The sequence below is a fragment of the Scomber japonicus genome, chromosome 16 (genome assembly GCF_027409825.1).
Source record: "Scomber japonicus isolate fScoJap1 chromosome 16, fScoJap1.pri, whole genome shotgun sequence".
NCBI classification, from domain to species: Eukaryota; Metazoa; Chordata; class Actinopteri; order Scombriformes; family Scombridae; genus Scomber; species Scomber japonicus.
In genome coordinates, this window is record NC_070593.1 from 13,403,583 (window position 1) to 13,420,434 (window position 16,852).

Here is a 16,852-nt window from a genome sequence, read left to right on the forward strand (position 1 = left end):
ACAGTGCTCATTCATGCTACATTTAGTTTGTTTAACATCTTGCACAGACACAATTTGATGTAAAATGGTGAAATAATAATACCTGATGATGTTCTCTCAAACTGAACGACACTATAGACAACAGTTATATGTAATATCTACACCAGTGGGCTCATCATTGTAAACATATGAGCAGAACATGATATTATTAATGATAAAGAACATAAATGAAGATATTCCATGCGTAAAATAACAACTTTTTCTGTCATGCCATCCTTTTGAAGATAAAATAATTTCCGTCAGTCTGTCTTTACATGTCATTTTGCTGTTTGAATAAATCTTGCAACCTGAATCTTGCTATTGTGTTTTCGTCCTTCCCAAATGAATCAGATTCAGAAACATTTCAACAGCAGAAATTTTGGTACAGTTGGAACTAATGACATTATTGATTGTGCTGTTCCAGAAATTATTGTAATGCAATAAAGAAATGAATGCTATTAGTTACACCTGTGTTGTGAAAAGGCACATTCAACTTACTTTACATGATTGCTAATCTATTTTCAGTGTATGCCTGTTTGTTTTTGATTTCCCAAGTGTTCCCCCTTATGTTCAAGGCAGGCAGGGGCTTTCGTTCTTATTTCTGGCTGGCCCAGGGACTGCAATCTTTTAAAAAATTGTTGATTTTTAAATGGTGTTATAGCCATATCTATGTAGCCCTCTCCTTCTTTTATTTTTATTATTCACTCAGTTTTTTTTCAATTTTAATTTTTTTATTCATAATGTTTGTGTTTCTGTTTGTTTCTTGCTGTATTTTGTGTCCTGGTCTGTTTTAAAATGTTATAAAGCAATTTTGTGATGAAAACTGATATATTAATTAGATGACATTATTATTTAGTTGAAATAAACGGAGCTCTCAACCATGTTTTAAACTAACTTTCAAGCAGCCTATTGACATGAATGGAACCCCTGCTGGAGTTTAGAAAAATCATTCAATTAATATGATTCAAAATGAATGAGTGGAAAAACAACACCAAAAAAGAAGAAGAATACAATCCTTCAAATATAACCCAACTTGGAAACTTGCAACACCTGAATACATTTTCTCTACATAATCATCAAACACATGTGCAAATGTTTTGTTACACACATATATTTATTATTTTAATATTGGTCCTGTTCGAAAAATGCTCCCTAAAATAATTATCTTCATCTTCTGTCAGCTTAAGGGGGCTGGCGGGATGCAAGGAGTGACTCGTCTTTAGCTATATGTAAGTTCATAAATAATGCACTGTTTCCCACAAATGCGAATGATGTAATGGTTTAAGTCTGCTTCTGATTTGGCCAACACCTCCGACGTGCCACCCTGCGCCATGTGCTCAGTCGCCGGTTGCCAAACGATGAGAAGATAATTCAATTCTGGAGGAAAAACCAACAAGAGTGAGTATGTTAAAACGTATTAACGAAATTGGTGAAATTGTAGCATGTGCAAAGGTTGAAGCAAATTTCATTCAGCTGTTTATAGGAAAGAGCAGGTGGAGTACCGCAATTTGGGAATGAAAGGGAGGATAGCATCCTTCCCCGTTGTTCTTGCTACCGGCGTAACGCGTGCGTAAAGTTGCTTGTTTGGACACTCTCAGGTTGTGTTTCTGGACCGGACCACTGATATGTTCGTGTGTGTATGTTTGAGTGTAAGGTGGTATGTGGTTTGATCCTTCGAGCGGTGAGACAGCTCAGTGAAAGGTCTCACAAGTATCTCAGTCTGTCAGACGAACACCACGCGTCCGAGCGAGGTTGGGAAAAAAGGAGGGGGGACAGTAGAAACAGACAATGCGGTTTTACGATGCGCTTATTTCTCCGTATTTACACCCACATCCAGGAAAAGATGCATGTGCCAAATATGTGGGCAAATAATTCCTCGTGATCGAGCTATTTTCCTTCATTTTTTACAAACGTATTGAACCAATTCCCCCGCGTTTTGTTTAAGAACAAAATAGAGATGAAATTTCCAATAGAAAATCCGAGGAAACAAGTTAACTGGGACCCAGAACAAGGTCGGTAAATACTGCTTTGCTATTGTGTGATAACTTTAAATATGTGTCATTTGAATAGTACTCTTAATTTCAACATGTCTTGGAGATATATGACAATAAATCACATCAGGGTTTATTGTTTACTGGCCTGAACAGTTTTACACAAATTCTAATTCATGATTGTGTTCACCTCACTTTCTATTTGCTTGTATTTGTGTGTTTCTGCAATGCACAAACGACCATTAACGCAAGACAAAGCTGCTGGGGTTATTTCTTTATTCTCCATCCTTCGTATGCTCAGCTGGGCAAGGCAAAGCTGCTGGGAACGGAGCTTCTGCTGCGTCAAACTCACAGAAATAACCGGCGAGACCGGAAAAGCTTTCAAAATGAAAATAAAAAGTCACTAGACGGACGAAATGATTAGTGATTTCAGGATGAACAAGTGCCAAATACAGACATTTACGGAAGCGTTGAATTGCGAATCCTTTTTTCATTTAAATAAACTATTCTACTTTTGGTCTCAAGTAAGACTGTTCTTTGCGATTTCAATTGCCGGAAGTGGTAGGACTACGCTTGTTATTCAGGCTGGCTTGACATTGTATTGTAAGGCTCAGCTGGTAATTTAAACGCCCACAACCTGTCTTGTGCCATATAGCGAATAACCGAGCCAACCTAAAATGTGCCATCATGTTTACTAGTTTTGAGTTTTGCTGATCAGAGAAGGTACAATTTGCTTTATACCACGCGTTTCTCCATAATAGACTGTGCTGACAAACTCATTGTCATTTCAAATATCCCAACATGCAAATAGTGTGGTAAATGGTAGATGCAACATTTCATAATGGCTATGAAAATTGTCATCATCCACACCAGTTTCTATGGCTGAATTGAGGAACGTTGACTTTATGGACATGAGTCTCCTGATCATTTCCTATGCATAGGCTGAGAGGGAGTATGAGAGAGGGAGTATCAGATAAAAAAAGAACACTGCTCCACTCAGGCTTTATTTGATTTGCAAAAATCAATATGAAGCAGCTTCAGTGGTTTGATTTTAGATTAATGCTACACAGAAATTTGAATCCCAATTATGTGCAGTAGAGTTTTGTTTTTGGAGGTATGGTTTAAAATATCAATTGCAGACATATATTATTTTACTCGTAATTGTTTTTCAATCACTTACATTGATAGCAGTAAATAAATAATAAGAAGCTTTCTGACTTGCCCTACAATGTCCTTTGTCCTTGCCCTCTGCCCTGCCGGAAACTGCTGATTTACTCGATTTCACTTACTCACAAGATGAGACAATTAGTCTCTTACTAAGACTAGTTATGGACTTGGCCCAGTTTGCTATTCATCAGTCAACGTTCCATCATAATGTCTGCACCAAAACGTCACATGATATTGATAAAGGGTCATAGTCTTTCTGCTGCTTCCACTTTCAATCTTAATTCTCTAATTCATCTCATGTTCTAAAAATAGCCAGCCACCGCCCTTAAAGGCATATACTGTAAATTGAAAGTGGCAGTTTTGCACCTTCCTGAAGCTTCTGACATCACTTTAGTGTAATTGATTCACTCGTGATACAGGGATTAACTAACAAGATTCATAGCTGCTGGAACAGTGAACAAGACTTCCTGGATGTCCTTGACTCATCACAGACCCTGTGTTTGTGTGTGTCTGTTTAGCATACCATATGAGTGAACCTGTCCCATGAAATAAAAACAGTATCTCCCACAAACAAACCCCTGTCTTATTCCTATGGTATACCTCTGACAGTTGCATCATAGTAAATACCAGGCTCCGCCTATGGCACTGAGACACTCTAAGATCTCTTGCTTGAGAGAGGTGGGGGTGTCAGGGGTGAGGGCCGGAGCCCTGAGTATCTTATAAGATGCTTTATATAGATTAAAATTATCTAAATTTGCCTCCTCTAAGGTGCTGCTTTGCCACTCAGATGACCTGCCCCAGCACACTGTAATTTATCATAAAACCCAACCAGAATCCATTGGCTGAAAGTGGCACTTATCTACATTTATAGTCAGTTAGAAAAATTGATTTCTGTTTCCCTGCAAGGACAATAACATTATTTGCACTTCTGCTTTGTATTGTAAGGGCTTAGTTGTAAATGGTGTGAATGTGTGTGTGGTTAAATATTGCTAATGCTTTTCTGGTGTAACTTTGTAGTTTTAATCTTCAGACAGTAATTTAAATAATGCACCTAATTCAGGATGTGTTTCCTTTTAATTCATGTATTTATTTAGTGACAGCCTTCAACTGGCTATATGGTTTTCTGTATTAGTGATTAAGGCAGTGACTGTGGACTTTCGAGGCTCCACTTCAGTGGACAAATGGCTTTTATGTGTAAAGCCCATGACAAGTGATGGAGAGTCTCACTCTGGCCAGGCTTTGGCACAGCTGCAGGCCAGATAAACAATGTTTTTGCTGACAGCTTTGAATGTTGGCTTTATGAAGGGCTCTTTATTAGCCCTAGAGTAAGAGAACAAAATCACTTTTTTAATGCTTCATGTAGGTGAAGCATTCAAATCTCCTCATGCTCCCTGATTTAGAAATCCAGAATTTATGAATATGCAAATATTTTTGATATCGATATTTGATTTTTTTTTTTTTTTTTTTTTTGGGGGGGGGGGGGTCATATCCCTTCTAGTGTCCAACTGTACAGATTATTCTACACAGTAAAGGTCAAACATCCAAGTGAAATAACAAGAAGAAAAACATGTTTTTGAGTGCAGGGGGACTTTAAAGTGGGAGACAATAATGTAATTACACAAATTCAATGCATAAAAGTCCGTTTTATCTATTCTGTCACTGTAACTGTTATCACAGACCAAGACAGACATGGTGATCTTTAAACACAACAACAGTGGAAATTTCCAAGATGCCCTGTGTAATAATCCCCAGCTCACCTATAAATCCTTAATGATTGCCTACAAAACAACATCTCAGATGATCTGTACTCACATTTTTCATATCCTGTCTGATCCTGAAACTGATTCAGGGCCTTCAGCCAACTATTTGAAATGTTTGTCTGTTTCTATATGTCAAAAAGTGATCAGAATCATTTTCAGAAGATACAGTATTGCTGTCTCTGTTTTGGTATCCTCCAACACAAAGGTAAACAACACAAATGGTAATCCAGTCTTGTTTTTTCCTCTCATTCTCTTTTTTAGTGGCGGTCCAGACCAACTTGGTCCCTCCCAAAAAGGCACAGTCTGGCATGGCGAAGTCAAGTCTAGTCCAGGCTAGTGTGGCTACCATGCAGAACCCCATGGGTTGTGACCCAAAGGCCAATGGTCACTGTCCGCTGCCACGCTTGTCCATCTCCTCCCGCTCTGCCAGTGTGGTGGCCAGCATGGATGCCAGCTGTGATGGCTCAGCTGCAGCACTCCACTCTGTGATGAAGTGGAAGACGGTGCTGGCAGTGTTCATAGTTGTTGTTCTCTACCTGGTTTGTGGGGGTCTGGCATTTCAGGCTATGGAGCAGCCATTTGAGAGCAACCAGAAGACCAGCATCACTCTGGAGAAGGCTTCCTTCCTGGAGAGACACCCCTGTGTCACTCCTGATGAGCTGGAGGCACTCATCAAGGTGAGTCCTTAGAACTAGAACTTTAGATAGAAGTCAGACATGGTATCAATGTTTAATAGTCTTCTTCTTGTTTTCTCCCTTGAGCTCAGACAGCCACATAAATACTGTGTATTGTATTGTATTTGTTCACACAAGCTGAATCTATACTGAATCACCATATATATAATATATTATAATATATGGACAATAAGAAGATTAACATGAAATGAGTGTCATTCAGTTTGATTGGTAGATAAGAAGACAGTCAGCGGACTGACCTTTATAGCAGTAGTTTTATAGATGGTGATTGCTATCAGGGTTAATTGGGGGTCTCAGTGTAATTGATTCTGGTTTCATTAGCTAGACACATGATCTTGGAAAGCATGAATACTGCATCCTTGTCCAGGTTGTCTTCCAGCAAATGAAGTCTTTAATCCTAGTGGGGAAAAAAATTGCAGCAGTATTTTACAGAATAATGGCTCACTTGCCTGCAAGTACAGTAAAACTTGTTATGTAACCTCATGTAATTTTGATTTTAATGACTAAATAACATTACATTTGAAAAAAAGTGACTCATCTGTAGATTTCAAGGATTATTTATAATTTTGTGACCTGTGCTGCTCCTAATGTAAAATGATGAACTTTCATGTTCATGTAATTTGCATTGGTTACTTGTTACTTGTGATTGTACTTAATGCTTAAGTTGGAGCAGGTTTGTTATTGTTGCTGCAGAGTCAGGCACCTGAGCAGCATCATTTTAGATCATGTGGTTCAGTTTGTTACGGAGGAGTGTCTGTACCTGTTGCTTTAAATGTCTCTGAATATTTATCAAACAACAAATTCTACTCCCTGTTTCAAAGTTTAGAAGCGATTGTCAGCCTCCGGGACTCTGGACTGTTAATATTGTGCTGCTGTATTTAGCTGCACTTATGTAAATGCCAGTGGGTGGGTTGGATTCGTCACCCAAGCACACTCTGTACTTGCTGTAAATCGAAGGAGCCCACTTGGGATTTCAAGTTTACATTTAAATCAGTCACAACTTCTTCTCCAAAAGAGTATTGTCGCAGCACTAATAGACATTTTAATAGCAATTACTTTAGGTTTCTTACTGCAGGGTTGATGATTCAAAAAAGGACTGACAACCATCAGAAGATATACCCCCACAGCCTCTTCCCCCTGGTTGCTTGAGAGTTGATGGGAAAATGTCATGATTAGACTTCGAGGCAGGTCCATCCTCTAGCGAGAATATCTTCAGGGTCACCACAGAGATACCCGTAATCAGTGACACTTCTGTTGGCAAATACATACAGTATATGCTAGCACATGTTACATAACAGTACATAAAAGTAATTGGGCAGTCAAGGGTAGATAACTGTTTCTTTTTTTCAGTCACTGTGACCTTTATACTGTATTCACAGTTGCCTAGAGTGACCAAATGTGAATTGTAATTGAAGCTATGTATTGATTTGGTTGTACTATTTTGTTGGTCCTGTCTTAAGTCTTATGTAAACAAATAGTAGTGAAGCAGAAAAGGAATGGAATATTTAATTGCAGAAACGCTAATCAGGTTACTGAAAATATACGAGTACATTTATTTGAAAGATAAGTTGATTAAATAACTAAGTTAAATGCCCAATACTGTTGACAGTGAAGTACATACTCTGCAATATAGATATTCCAGAGTGAGGCTTTAACACCCACACATATTGAATAAGGAAACTAGCTTAAGGCTAAAGGAGCACTACTGTATTAGCTGTAAGAAATGTTTGAAGTCAAGTCTTTTCATAGCCAAATATCAATTTTCTGATATGTGGTGCATTTTCTATTTGAGCTAAATTTAGTAAATCTTCCAGTTTGTAACGATGCAGGAAGGTAATTATGAAGACAGTGACCTTCTGATACTAACTAATGATTTACAAGAGACTCCATCAACGTGTTTCAGGCCATTAAATGAGAGATGGAAACTGTAAAAAATAAATCACATCTCAAATATGAACCTGGGCACAAGGGTCTGTTGTTAAAAGGCATGACTGACAACCCTTCATCCATGACATGAAAGTTGATTGAAGTGGACCTATATCATTCTATCTCTCCAATCTTCCACATTTTACCAACATGGCTTGTCATGCAGCAGGATGTGCTGTGTGTATTGAACCAGATAACAAGCAGAGTGAATAAATCAGTCCCATCATGATTTAAGTGTGTATTTTACAATGTCTTTTTACAGTGTTAGCCACTTTATCACACAGAGTATGGCAATTCTTCACGCTGCTCTGTGATATCAGACCCAGAATTACGGGTCAAGATTTAAGCTCACTACATAAAGTTGACATGTACAACTGGAAGCAGGATTGAAAAATGATTTGTGAGGGGGTGTGATGATAGAAAATAGTGGAACTGAGCTTGGTGAAATACCCATTTAGGCTGATATTACAGAAGATGTTCAGAAAGGGATTGTAACACCAAAGGAATATGTGGGAAAAGTCAAGCCTATTTTTCAGGACATAATGAACAGTATACAGAAAGCATATGGAAATGCAGACTGATGACAATAAATTGTTTATATTTGAGGCTAAATCATAGCATTTGATATAACCTTTACAAAAAAAAAAAGCTTTCCATGTTTGTCTCTTGTAGTCTGAGAGTAGCAGAGACCAGATTTATGTTACTGCCACCGTGGACCACCTCTGATTCTTTTAAATGTGAAATAACCCCAAAGAGAGAGCCAACCACATGGTATTTGGTGTGTTCCACTTTCTGCTAGAATGACTTCATTTGATGGTAGGGTCTTCAACACTGCTCCAGTGAATATTAGTCTGCCTCGCTCTCCTCTATCCCACGCCCCCCTCTGTTCCTATGTTCTTTCTCAGAAAAGCATCCTTTCTTCTCGCTCTCCTTCCCTTGCAGTGTTCAACCTTTGAGCCACAAAAGCGCTATCATAAGTTTTTAAAAAATCAATGAGAGTATTTCCTAAGGAGAAGTGTGGAAATAAAAACCTTTAGCATGGTGTGCCTGGGGTCCGGAGGGAATCAATTATTCATTGCACAGGCCAGCAGTCACGGACCTGTGGCTGAAAGCAGCAGCAGCAGCAGCTGAGTCATAGACAAGACTGTCTTCTGAACAAATGATCAGACAGGGACACAGTACAAACCATATGACAGCATGTCTCACCAGGAACTGATTTGCTTGTATGAAATTAGCATGAACTAATTTCTAACAAATAGAATATATGAAAGGCACAGTTTGGAAGATGAAATGAGAAGATCAATATTAATATCGTGTTTCTAGTCTAAGTATGAAACAACAGCCAACAGTGGGTTGGCTTAGCTTAGCATAAAGACTGGAAACAGGGGGAAACAGCTAGCCAAGGGTCCAAAGGTAAAAAATATCTTGGACCAGGTCAGGCCCTTATTTCTAGTCAAGTTAAGATAACATCTGCCAGATGTAGCTTCATATGTTCAGCTAAGACTCTGCAAGAAAAAGCAAATGAATGTTGAACTATTTCTTTAAAACCGAAAAAATTATATTTATTTATCAGTTGTTTGACTGAGTTATTGTGGTACTTTGACCCTAAGTGTGGGAAAAAAACACAAATTTTAAACCATGTGTGAAACTCACACTGACAAATAGCTAATTTTTTTGTGCTGTCTCAAGAAATGGCCTTCAGGACATGCTGCTTCACAAGTACTCCATCAAAAAGTCTGTCTGGTATTCTTAACAGGTTCCGTTATCAGCTTGTCCGTGTTGCATCAAGGCTGTCAATCAGTCCAAGATCCTCTATGGCGACACAGTGATGACTCACTGTTGTCAAACTATTTGGTGGAGGAGTTGACAGAAAAATGGCAATCTTACAAAGTATATGTACAGTGTGTGTGCCTAAGATAGAAAGACTGAATTAGAGAGTGTGCACATGTAAAGGTTTGCTCCACAGCACACATGAATAAATGTGTGTGAGTGTTAGTATACACTCGTCTGTTGATCTCCTCATGTCTGCTTCAGTATTTGGGCAGTCCACCTACCCACTGTGCACCCACAAGACATCAGACTTAATTGCCTTTTTCCAGTGCCGTAGGGATGACTCACGCTAATGCACAATGTGAAGCCGCGCTGTTATTGACACTAGTCAAGCCTCATTTATTGATGAGTCACTTATCTACAAATAAACCTTTATAAACACTAAGATACCTGCAGAAACACTGTCAGGACATGCAACCAATAGCGTCATGATTTTTTAAATAGCATGAATTACATGATTTTGTAAAAAAAACTAACAAAAAAACCAAACTCCAACACAGTCTGAATTTCATACTCATAGATTTACTGGTGTTTTTAAGAACTACTATTAAATGTACATTTCTTAATCAAAATGCTGCAATAACATGTTCAAGATGTTGTGATGTCCACAAAAATGTTCTTATAGATCCTTATGTCTTCAAATGTTTCATCTATTAGTTGGCCTTAAGAAATCAGTATCAATAAATATTTTTGTCATTTGAATATGAGAAGGCAAAACATCTATACATCTATACAACGTACATACATATATATACACACACACACACTATTGTTTATTCTTCTAGTGGCATCCTTTGTCACTGTATATCATCTACTTGTTCTGTGACTTGCTTCTGCTTAGTGCTCACTTCATAAAGCGCTCTGATAAATTCAGACCAGTCTTATCAGTGAAGGACCCAAGTGCTTGGCAGTCATTTGTGCAGCTTTAATCCCACAAGGTGGTCAGCTATAGATATTAGCTACGGTTAAGTGCTACAGAAGAGAGTGTTTGGCACCATACCACGGCTCACAGTGAGGGTGAGTGAAGGAGAGAGTGAGGCACCATGTTGGCTGGACCACTGCCGTCACCTGCTGTGGGATGGAAAGACACGCTGAGGGGATAGAGATCTGCAGTCTGTTGACTTACTGTCTAATGATCCCACAGTGTAGAATATGAACCACAGATTAGCTAACAGCTCATCACAATAATGTCTGTGCTCTGACTCATTTATGCAGTCAATATGGAATAGAGCAAGTGTGAAACAAAAACACAGTGTCGTCCCTAATTACCATTATACAACACATATAATAGCAGCCATCCGCATGCCTCCAAAGTGCATGTGGAGAGGAAGGGATTTACCACATCTCTAATGCAGCGTGAACTTGGCTGTGAAAAAGACGAGAGACAAAAATAGACCTCCTCATAAAGTATTCAGATACATTATGAGGCTATTTATAGTTCTCCCTTGACTCCAGAATTAGGTTATTTGGGGTTTATTATATAATTATAGCTTTGATATTGCCCCTTTAAAGTAGCTGTGTCTGCCAAAACCTATGTAATAGCATTACTGTAATTGTCTAATTTTTGATACAAAAATCTGTCTCATTATGGGGGTGCTGATGAAGCTGAGGTACTCACATGCAAGATTATGAGTGGGCATGTGCAGTGATGTGTGGTGGTGCATAGAAGTGGTCCTCCACTCTGTCTGCTTTGAAATGTATGTCACGAGAGTTGATACATATTTTATGGTATGGATGAGCATCTCACTAACAGCTTGTATGGATAGATTGGGGGTTGCTCTGAATGAAGATGCTGTGTACATTATATTCAAGCCAGAAATGTTGTTAAATGAAGCTATTTCTTACCAAAGACACAACTCTTAAGTCAGAAGGCAAAATTCAAACTACAAGTTTCCATGGTGATAAGAAAATACAGTTCTCATAAAATACCCATAAACCCAGAATTTTAAAAGGAAAGCCAGATTAGCAAGTAGATTACATTTTCATGGCTATATAATGGAGCACAGACGGAGATCAGTGACAATACTGATGCAGTAACTGCAGAGAATTGTGGTTTCTTAATGTTTTCCAGACACTAGACAACCTGGGGATAAAGAAAGGCTGATGGAGTAAAATAAGATAGAGATAAAGGTCTTTGTGCTACATATGAAACTCCATGCACATTTAGTCAGCAAGAACTCTAAAAAATAAATATGCAAATAAGGTACACTCTGAGTGCAGTAACAGCTTCACGTGAGGAGGCAGACAGAATTATTTAAACAGATCACATGCTAGATGTTAATGTACATTATATCTACAAATGTATTAACTTTATAATGCTGTATTACAAACAACAGCCAGCATGAGTTGTTCTACATCCAGTTTTTTTTCATATAGGAAAAGATTACCCCATGAGAGGCTGCAAGAAAAAATGGGAGTGTAAGATTACTAACAGGAAATGAAAGCAGAAAAAAATTGTTACACAAAGTTACACTTACTTTTAATAGTTTCTGATTTACTGGATAATTTCACATCTTTATAATTTGAAATGCTTTATGTATGTATTGATGAGGGGTTACAAGACATTGCATTGTTTTAAGAGCTCACAAGCCAAACAACATTGGGAACACTGCTTTTATACAAAATGTTAAATAATACAATTATAAAATCTTCAATTTATTGTATTGTAATGTTCACATATTTTATTGTTTTTTAATTACAATTTGCTTTGAATCACTCATTTGATAAAAGATAACAGAATTTCGTAAAACAATAACACATTAAGATCATATTGTCATGATACAATTTCAAAAGATACAATAATATTGAACTGGTTGAGTCAATTGTATCTTCATTCTCTTGACTCTAATTGCTGCATTCATACAGCTTCATATGTGTAAATAATTCAGTTCTTCATCTAATTTACATTCCCCTCACCCCTTTTCAGGACCTTCCCAACATGCTTTCTTCTCCTTTATCATTCTCTTTTATCAGGTTGTGACCTTTCAGGTTGATGTGGGAATAGTCACACTCAATATATCCTCACTTACCTCACTAGTGTTACACAATCAGTGGCATGGGTGACCCACGCAAGCACAAACAAACACATAAAAGACACCTGTATAGAATTGTGCACATAAGCAGGAGCAGGGTGTGGGTTCAAGTATTCTCTCTCTTCATGCCATATGTAGTGAAATCAAAGCAGACGTGTGTTGTGTTGAAATCAGCTGAGCTGACATGCAATTGTGTCCATGGGTGTTTTATGAGGAATTAACAGTATATAAATGTTAGGGCTTCTATGTATTTTTGTATGCATTTTTTATTTTTTATTTTTTTACTGTCCAAGTAAAATTTACATTTACACATTTTGCCTTTTAGGCACTTGCAAGCATCTGCTCCATGAGGATATAAATGATCATCATTATAATGTATACATTTTCCTCTTTCCAGCATGCCATGGATGCTGTGAGTGCAGGGGTGAGTCCCATTGGAGACACATCCTACAATTCCAGTTACTGGGACTGGGGCAGTGCCTTCTTCTTTGCTGGAACAGTCATCACAACTATAGGTATTTATTATTTTTTATACTCTTATGCCAGTTAAATCTGTCATGGCCAACAGTAAAAGCAACTGCCGTTAAATTACTTTTTAAAAAATTGTCTTAAGTTTAGGATTTTTTTCTGCCAAAAAAATGTTGATAACCTCCAGAAATCACAGTTCCCTTAGCTATGGATTTAATGTGTTGAGAGGGAAAGGGAAAGGTGTATATATTTAAGGACATTAATCTATTTTTAGTGAAGAGCATAATGCTCCAATGAACAACATTATCAGCACATAATACTAGTCTCATAGGCAGCGATTAATGTTCTAAGAAGCAGTTTAAATGGGATTTGTACCTTTGGTGGGCAAAGCTGTGTAAATCCTGCCCTTACTGCTTCCCTCCGGTGAATTTTACAAATCCTTTTTCCTTCATGAGGTGGCGCTAATAATGCAAATCCAAGCAATGTGGGATTTAACGGCTTGTGAAGATCAGCATCATACAAAGCTGCTGACGATGCTGATGATGTGGTTTCACACAGTCTCTTCTTTCCCATTTTCCCTTTATCTTGCCTTCATAAGACAAACATGGCATTTACATTCTCTTTAGTAAAAGGTATTTTTCCTCATGTCCTTTTGTTAACTCTATGAGCTATAACTATAACATACAAGTTGATACAATAAAGTTTGTATTAGCTTCTTCATTTAAATAGCAGGAAAAGCATAATGTCCCTAACCTGTTGACACTGCATGTAGTCCAGAGATTTAATTAACTTTGGCATTTACTAATATGCTGCTGATCATACTTTCAGTGGCTTCTTTTATTTCATCACTCTGATAGGAAAATATGTTTTAACTCTAACAAGGACATCCAGCTTCAATTTACTTAACTGCTACAATCTGATAAGAATTGTTGATCTAGACACACTCAAATTTGTAAAATTACTCAATTAATAAATACATTTATGGGAAATATGAAGGGATGTGTAAATCATAAAAAACTAAATGACAGTAAACAAGCTACAGACAGATGTAAATATTCTGGGCACAACAGGTTGAAATGGGATGACCTGAGTATATGCCTTGTCCCCTGTCTCCCTGGGTTCTTCATTGTATCTCTGTCACTGTAGGACCATAATTAATGTAATTTTCTCCGAGGGGGAACCTAATTAATGTCTCTCTGGGAGCTTTATTTACCTACGACCCCTGCTGCAGTAACTAAGATGTATTACATAAGGGTTTCAATTGATTATGTTGCACAAGAAAGTATTCATTGTCTTGTGCGTCTCATCTTACTCTTAATTCCCCCACCCTCCTTTCTGCTTCTCTCTCTCTCCATATTACAATGTTTTGTTTTTCCACTAATTTACCCTCATTTCTCTCTCCTCCTGCTCCTTGTGCTTTCCTTGTGCTGACAGGTTATGGAAACATTGCTCCAAGCACCGAGGGTGGGAAAATCTTTTGCATCCTTTATGCCATATTTGGCATCCCTCTCTTTGGTTTTTTGTTGGCGGGGATTGGAGACCAGCTGGGAACCATCTTTGTGAAAAGCATCTTGAGAGTTGAGAGGATATTCAGGGTGAGTTGTCAAGTATCACAAACATTTCATCTCTTTTTTTTATGTACTTTGTTGGTTTTACTTAATGACTCACATTTGAGTTAACTGTAAATAAATTATTGTTGCTTCTGATTAGTTGTTTTTTTTTAGCCCCTTTTCAGTTTTTTCAACCAAATCACTAAACTTTTATTATATATGGTTTTATTTGCCTTAGTTGGCTCTCATGGCTCCTTTGATTTCATTTTCACAGCAAAAACACAAGCAGATCAGTCAGACTAAAATCAGGGTGACGTCCACCATCCTATTCATCCTGGCTGGTTGCATCATCTTCGTCACCATCCCTGCTGTCATCTTCAAACACACTGAGGGCTGGACCACACTGGATGCCATCTACTTTGTTGTGATCACTCTAACCACAGTGGGAATAGGAGACTATGTGGCAGGTAAATTAATGCAGGAAGCATTTTTTTTTCTGTCCATAATAGCTGTTTTCTGAGCATTCTGACACTTTTCCTTCCCCTCTAGGTGGAAACCGTAATCTCACCTACATGAAGTGGTACAAGCCATTGGTGTGGTTCTGGATCTTGGTGGGCTTGGCATACTTTGCAGCCGTCCTCAGCATGATTGGAGACTGGCTTCGAGTGCTGTCTAAAAAGACAAAAGAGGAGGTGGGGTTCATTTGATTACACAGCTCACTATTACATTAGAGTGGCAGAAAATAAAAGGTCACTCAGCTGCTGCTTTTCCTGCCCCTTCTGATTGCTCTCTGATTTTGCGTATTAATTGCTGCTTGGACCTTGTTAGGAGGCTCTGTAACAGGCCGCTTTTGTTTGAAGTGTTCAAGGTGTAGCTGTTTAATAAGTGCAGACAGATAAGATACATTATTGGTTCTCCTGAGTGAATAATGATGTAATGGGGCTCACTGTAGCACCAATAGCAATACCATTTTTGGCACTAGTAAATGGTAGTTGTTGAAACGTTTTTGTAGACTGACCCCTGTTAACTTTCAGATAGATAATTATGACAGTTGTGGCTGTCTGTAACAGTCCTTAAACACTTCTATTTTAAATGTATCTTAATGATCAAATATTCATGACTAAATAAGAAACAATCAAAGCGTAAGTTAGAAAAAAAAGAAGATCTTTAGTTATTATTTAAAAGACTGGGTGGGTGTGGTTCAATCACATTTCATCGACAGTGCTGGTTATGAAATAAAAAAGTACATTATTTGTTTCCAACTGAACCCTTCCCCATTTCAAACAAGTGAGAAAAAACTGATAAATGTATGTTTGGGAACCCCCTTGAAAATAATATAATAATGGAATAACAATGGAAAACACAAATCTTTAATATGAAATAATCAAAAACTATGCCTACACTGGCAGAACAAGAAGGTAATGGGGAAAAAATGTAACAATAGTTAAAACAATGCTAGTGCCTGGCTGTATTCCCTGTATTCCCTGATTCCTGATTATTTCTTTGTTGCACCATTGTCATAGGTTGGGGAGTTTAAAGCTCATGCAGCTGAGTGGAAGGCAAATGTACGAGCAGAGTTCCGTGAAACGCGGCGGCGCCTTAGTGTTGAGATCCATGACAAGCTCCAGCGGGCCGCCACCATCCGCAGCATGGAGCGCCGTCAGCTGGGCCTGGAGCAGCGAGCTCACTCCCTAGATATGCTGTCTCCAGAGAAAAGAGCCATGTTTGCCAGCCTGGATGCTGGCCGCTTCAAGACTTCCTCCCAGGAGAGCATTGACACCAAGCTGAACAACCTGAGGCTGAAGGGGGCCTGTGAGCCGTATGACCATCAAGGGAGTGAGCAATCGCAGCAGACGGAGTCTTCGTCTGAGGACAATCTCTTCAACCTGCGCTTCGGATCCCTCACTAAGCTGGCCAGACGCAATAAGAGCCGTGAGCTGCGGAGGAACATTCCTGAAGATATTCGACGGGCAAGTGTAAGTGTAAGCATAAACAACGGCAGTGCCATGCTGGGTGAGGAGAGGGCGGAAGAAGGTGAAGAAGATGGGGAGACGGATGAGGAAAACAGAGAAAGGAAAGAGGGAAACAACAGTCTTGCAAATCTTTCACAGTACAGTATGGAGCGTGCCAAGTTGAATGGGTTCTTACCAACACAGGCCAAAGATGGAGAGAATGACTAGGTTATGAATGGATGAACAATTCAGCCACAGAGAAAGATTGTGAGAATACCTAGTCAGAATGAGAGTGCACGGCCCTTTGAGATATTAAGATTTGTGCCTTTCTGTTTCCTTTGCTTCGATTGGAACAGCTCCCAGGAAACTCAGTCATCGTGCCATACCAATGGGATAAAATATGTTGCCAAAAATGAACATAAGAGACATAAGAGGCTGTACTTAAAATACCTCATTTTGGATG

The 16,852-nt window shown here is 38.5% G+C and overlaps 1 protein-coding gene across 1 annotated transcript; it reads left to right on the top strand.

Moving 5' to 3' along the window:
* The first annotated feature begins 1,975 nt into the window (after positions 1-1,975).
* kcnk10b (potassium channel, subfamily K, member 10b) lies at positions 1,976-16,617 on the top strand. Its single transcript, XM_053335775.1, has 7 exons — positions 1,976-2,030; positions 5,198-5,613; positions 12,817-12,934; positions 14,322-14,482; positions 14,712-14,904; positions 14,987-15,129; positions 15,961-16,617. Exons 1-7 carry the CDS (start codon positions 1,976-1,978, stop codon positions 16,615-16,617), a joined length of 1,743 nt encoding a protein of 580 aa, XP_053191750.1.
* Positions 16,618-16,852: the final 235 nt, after the last annotated feature.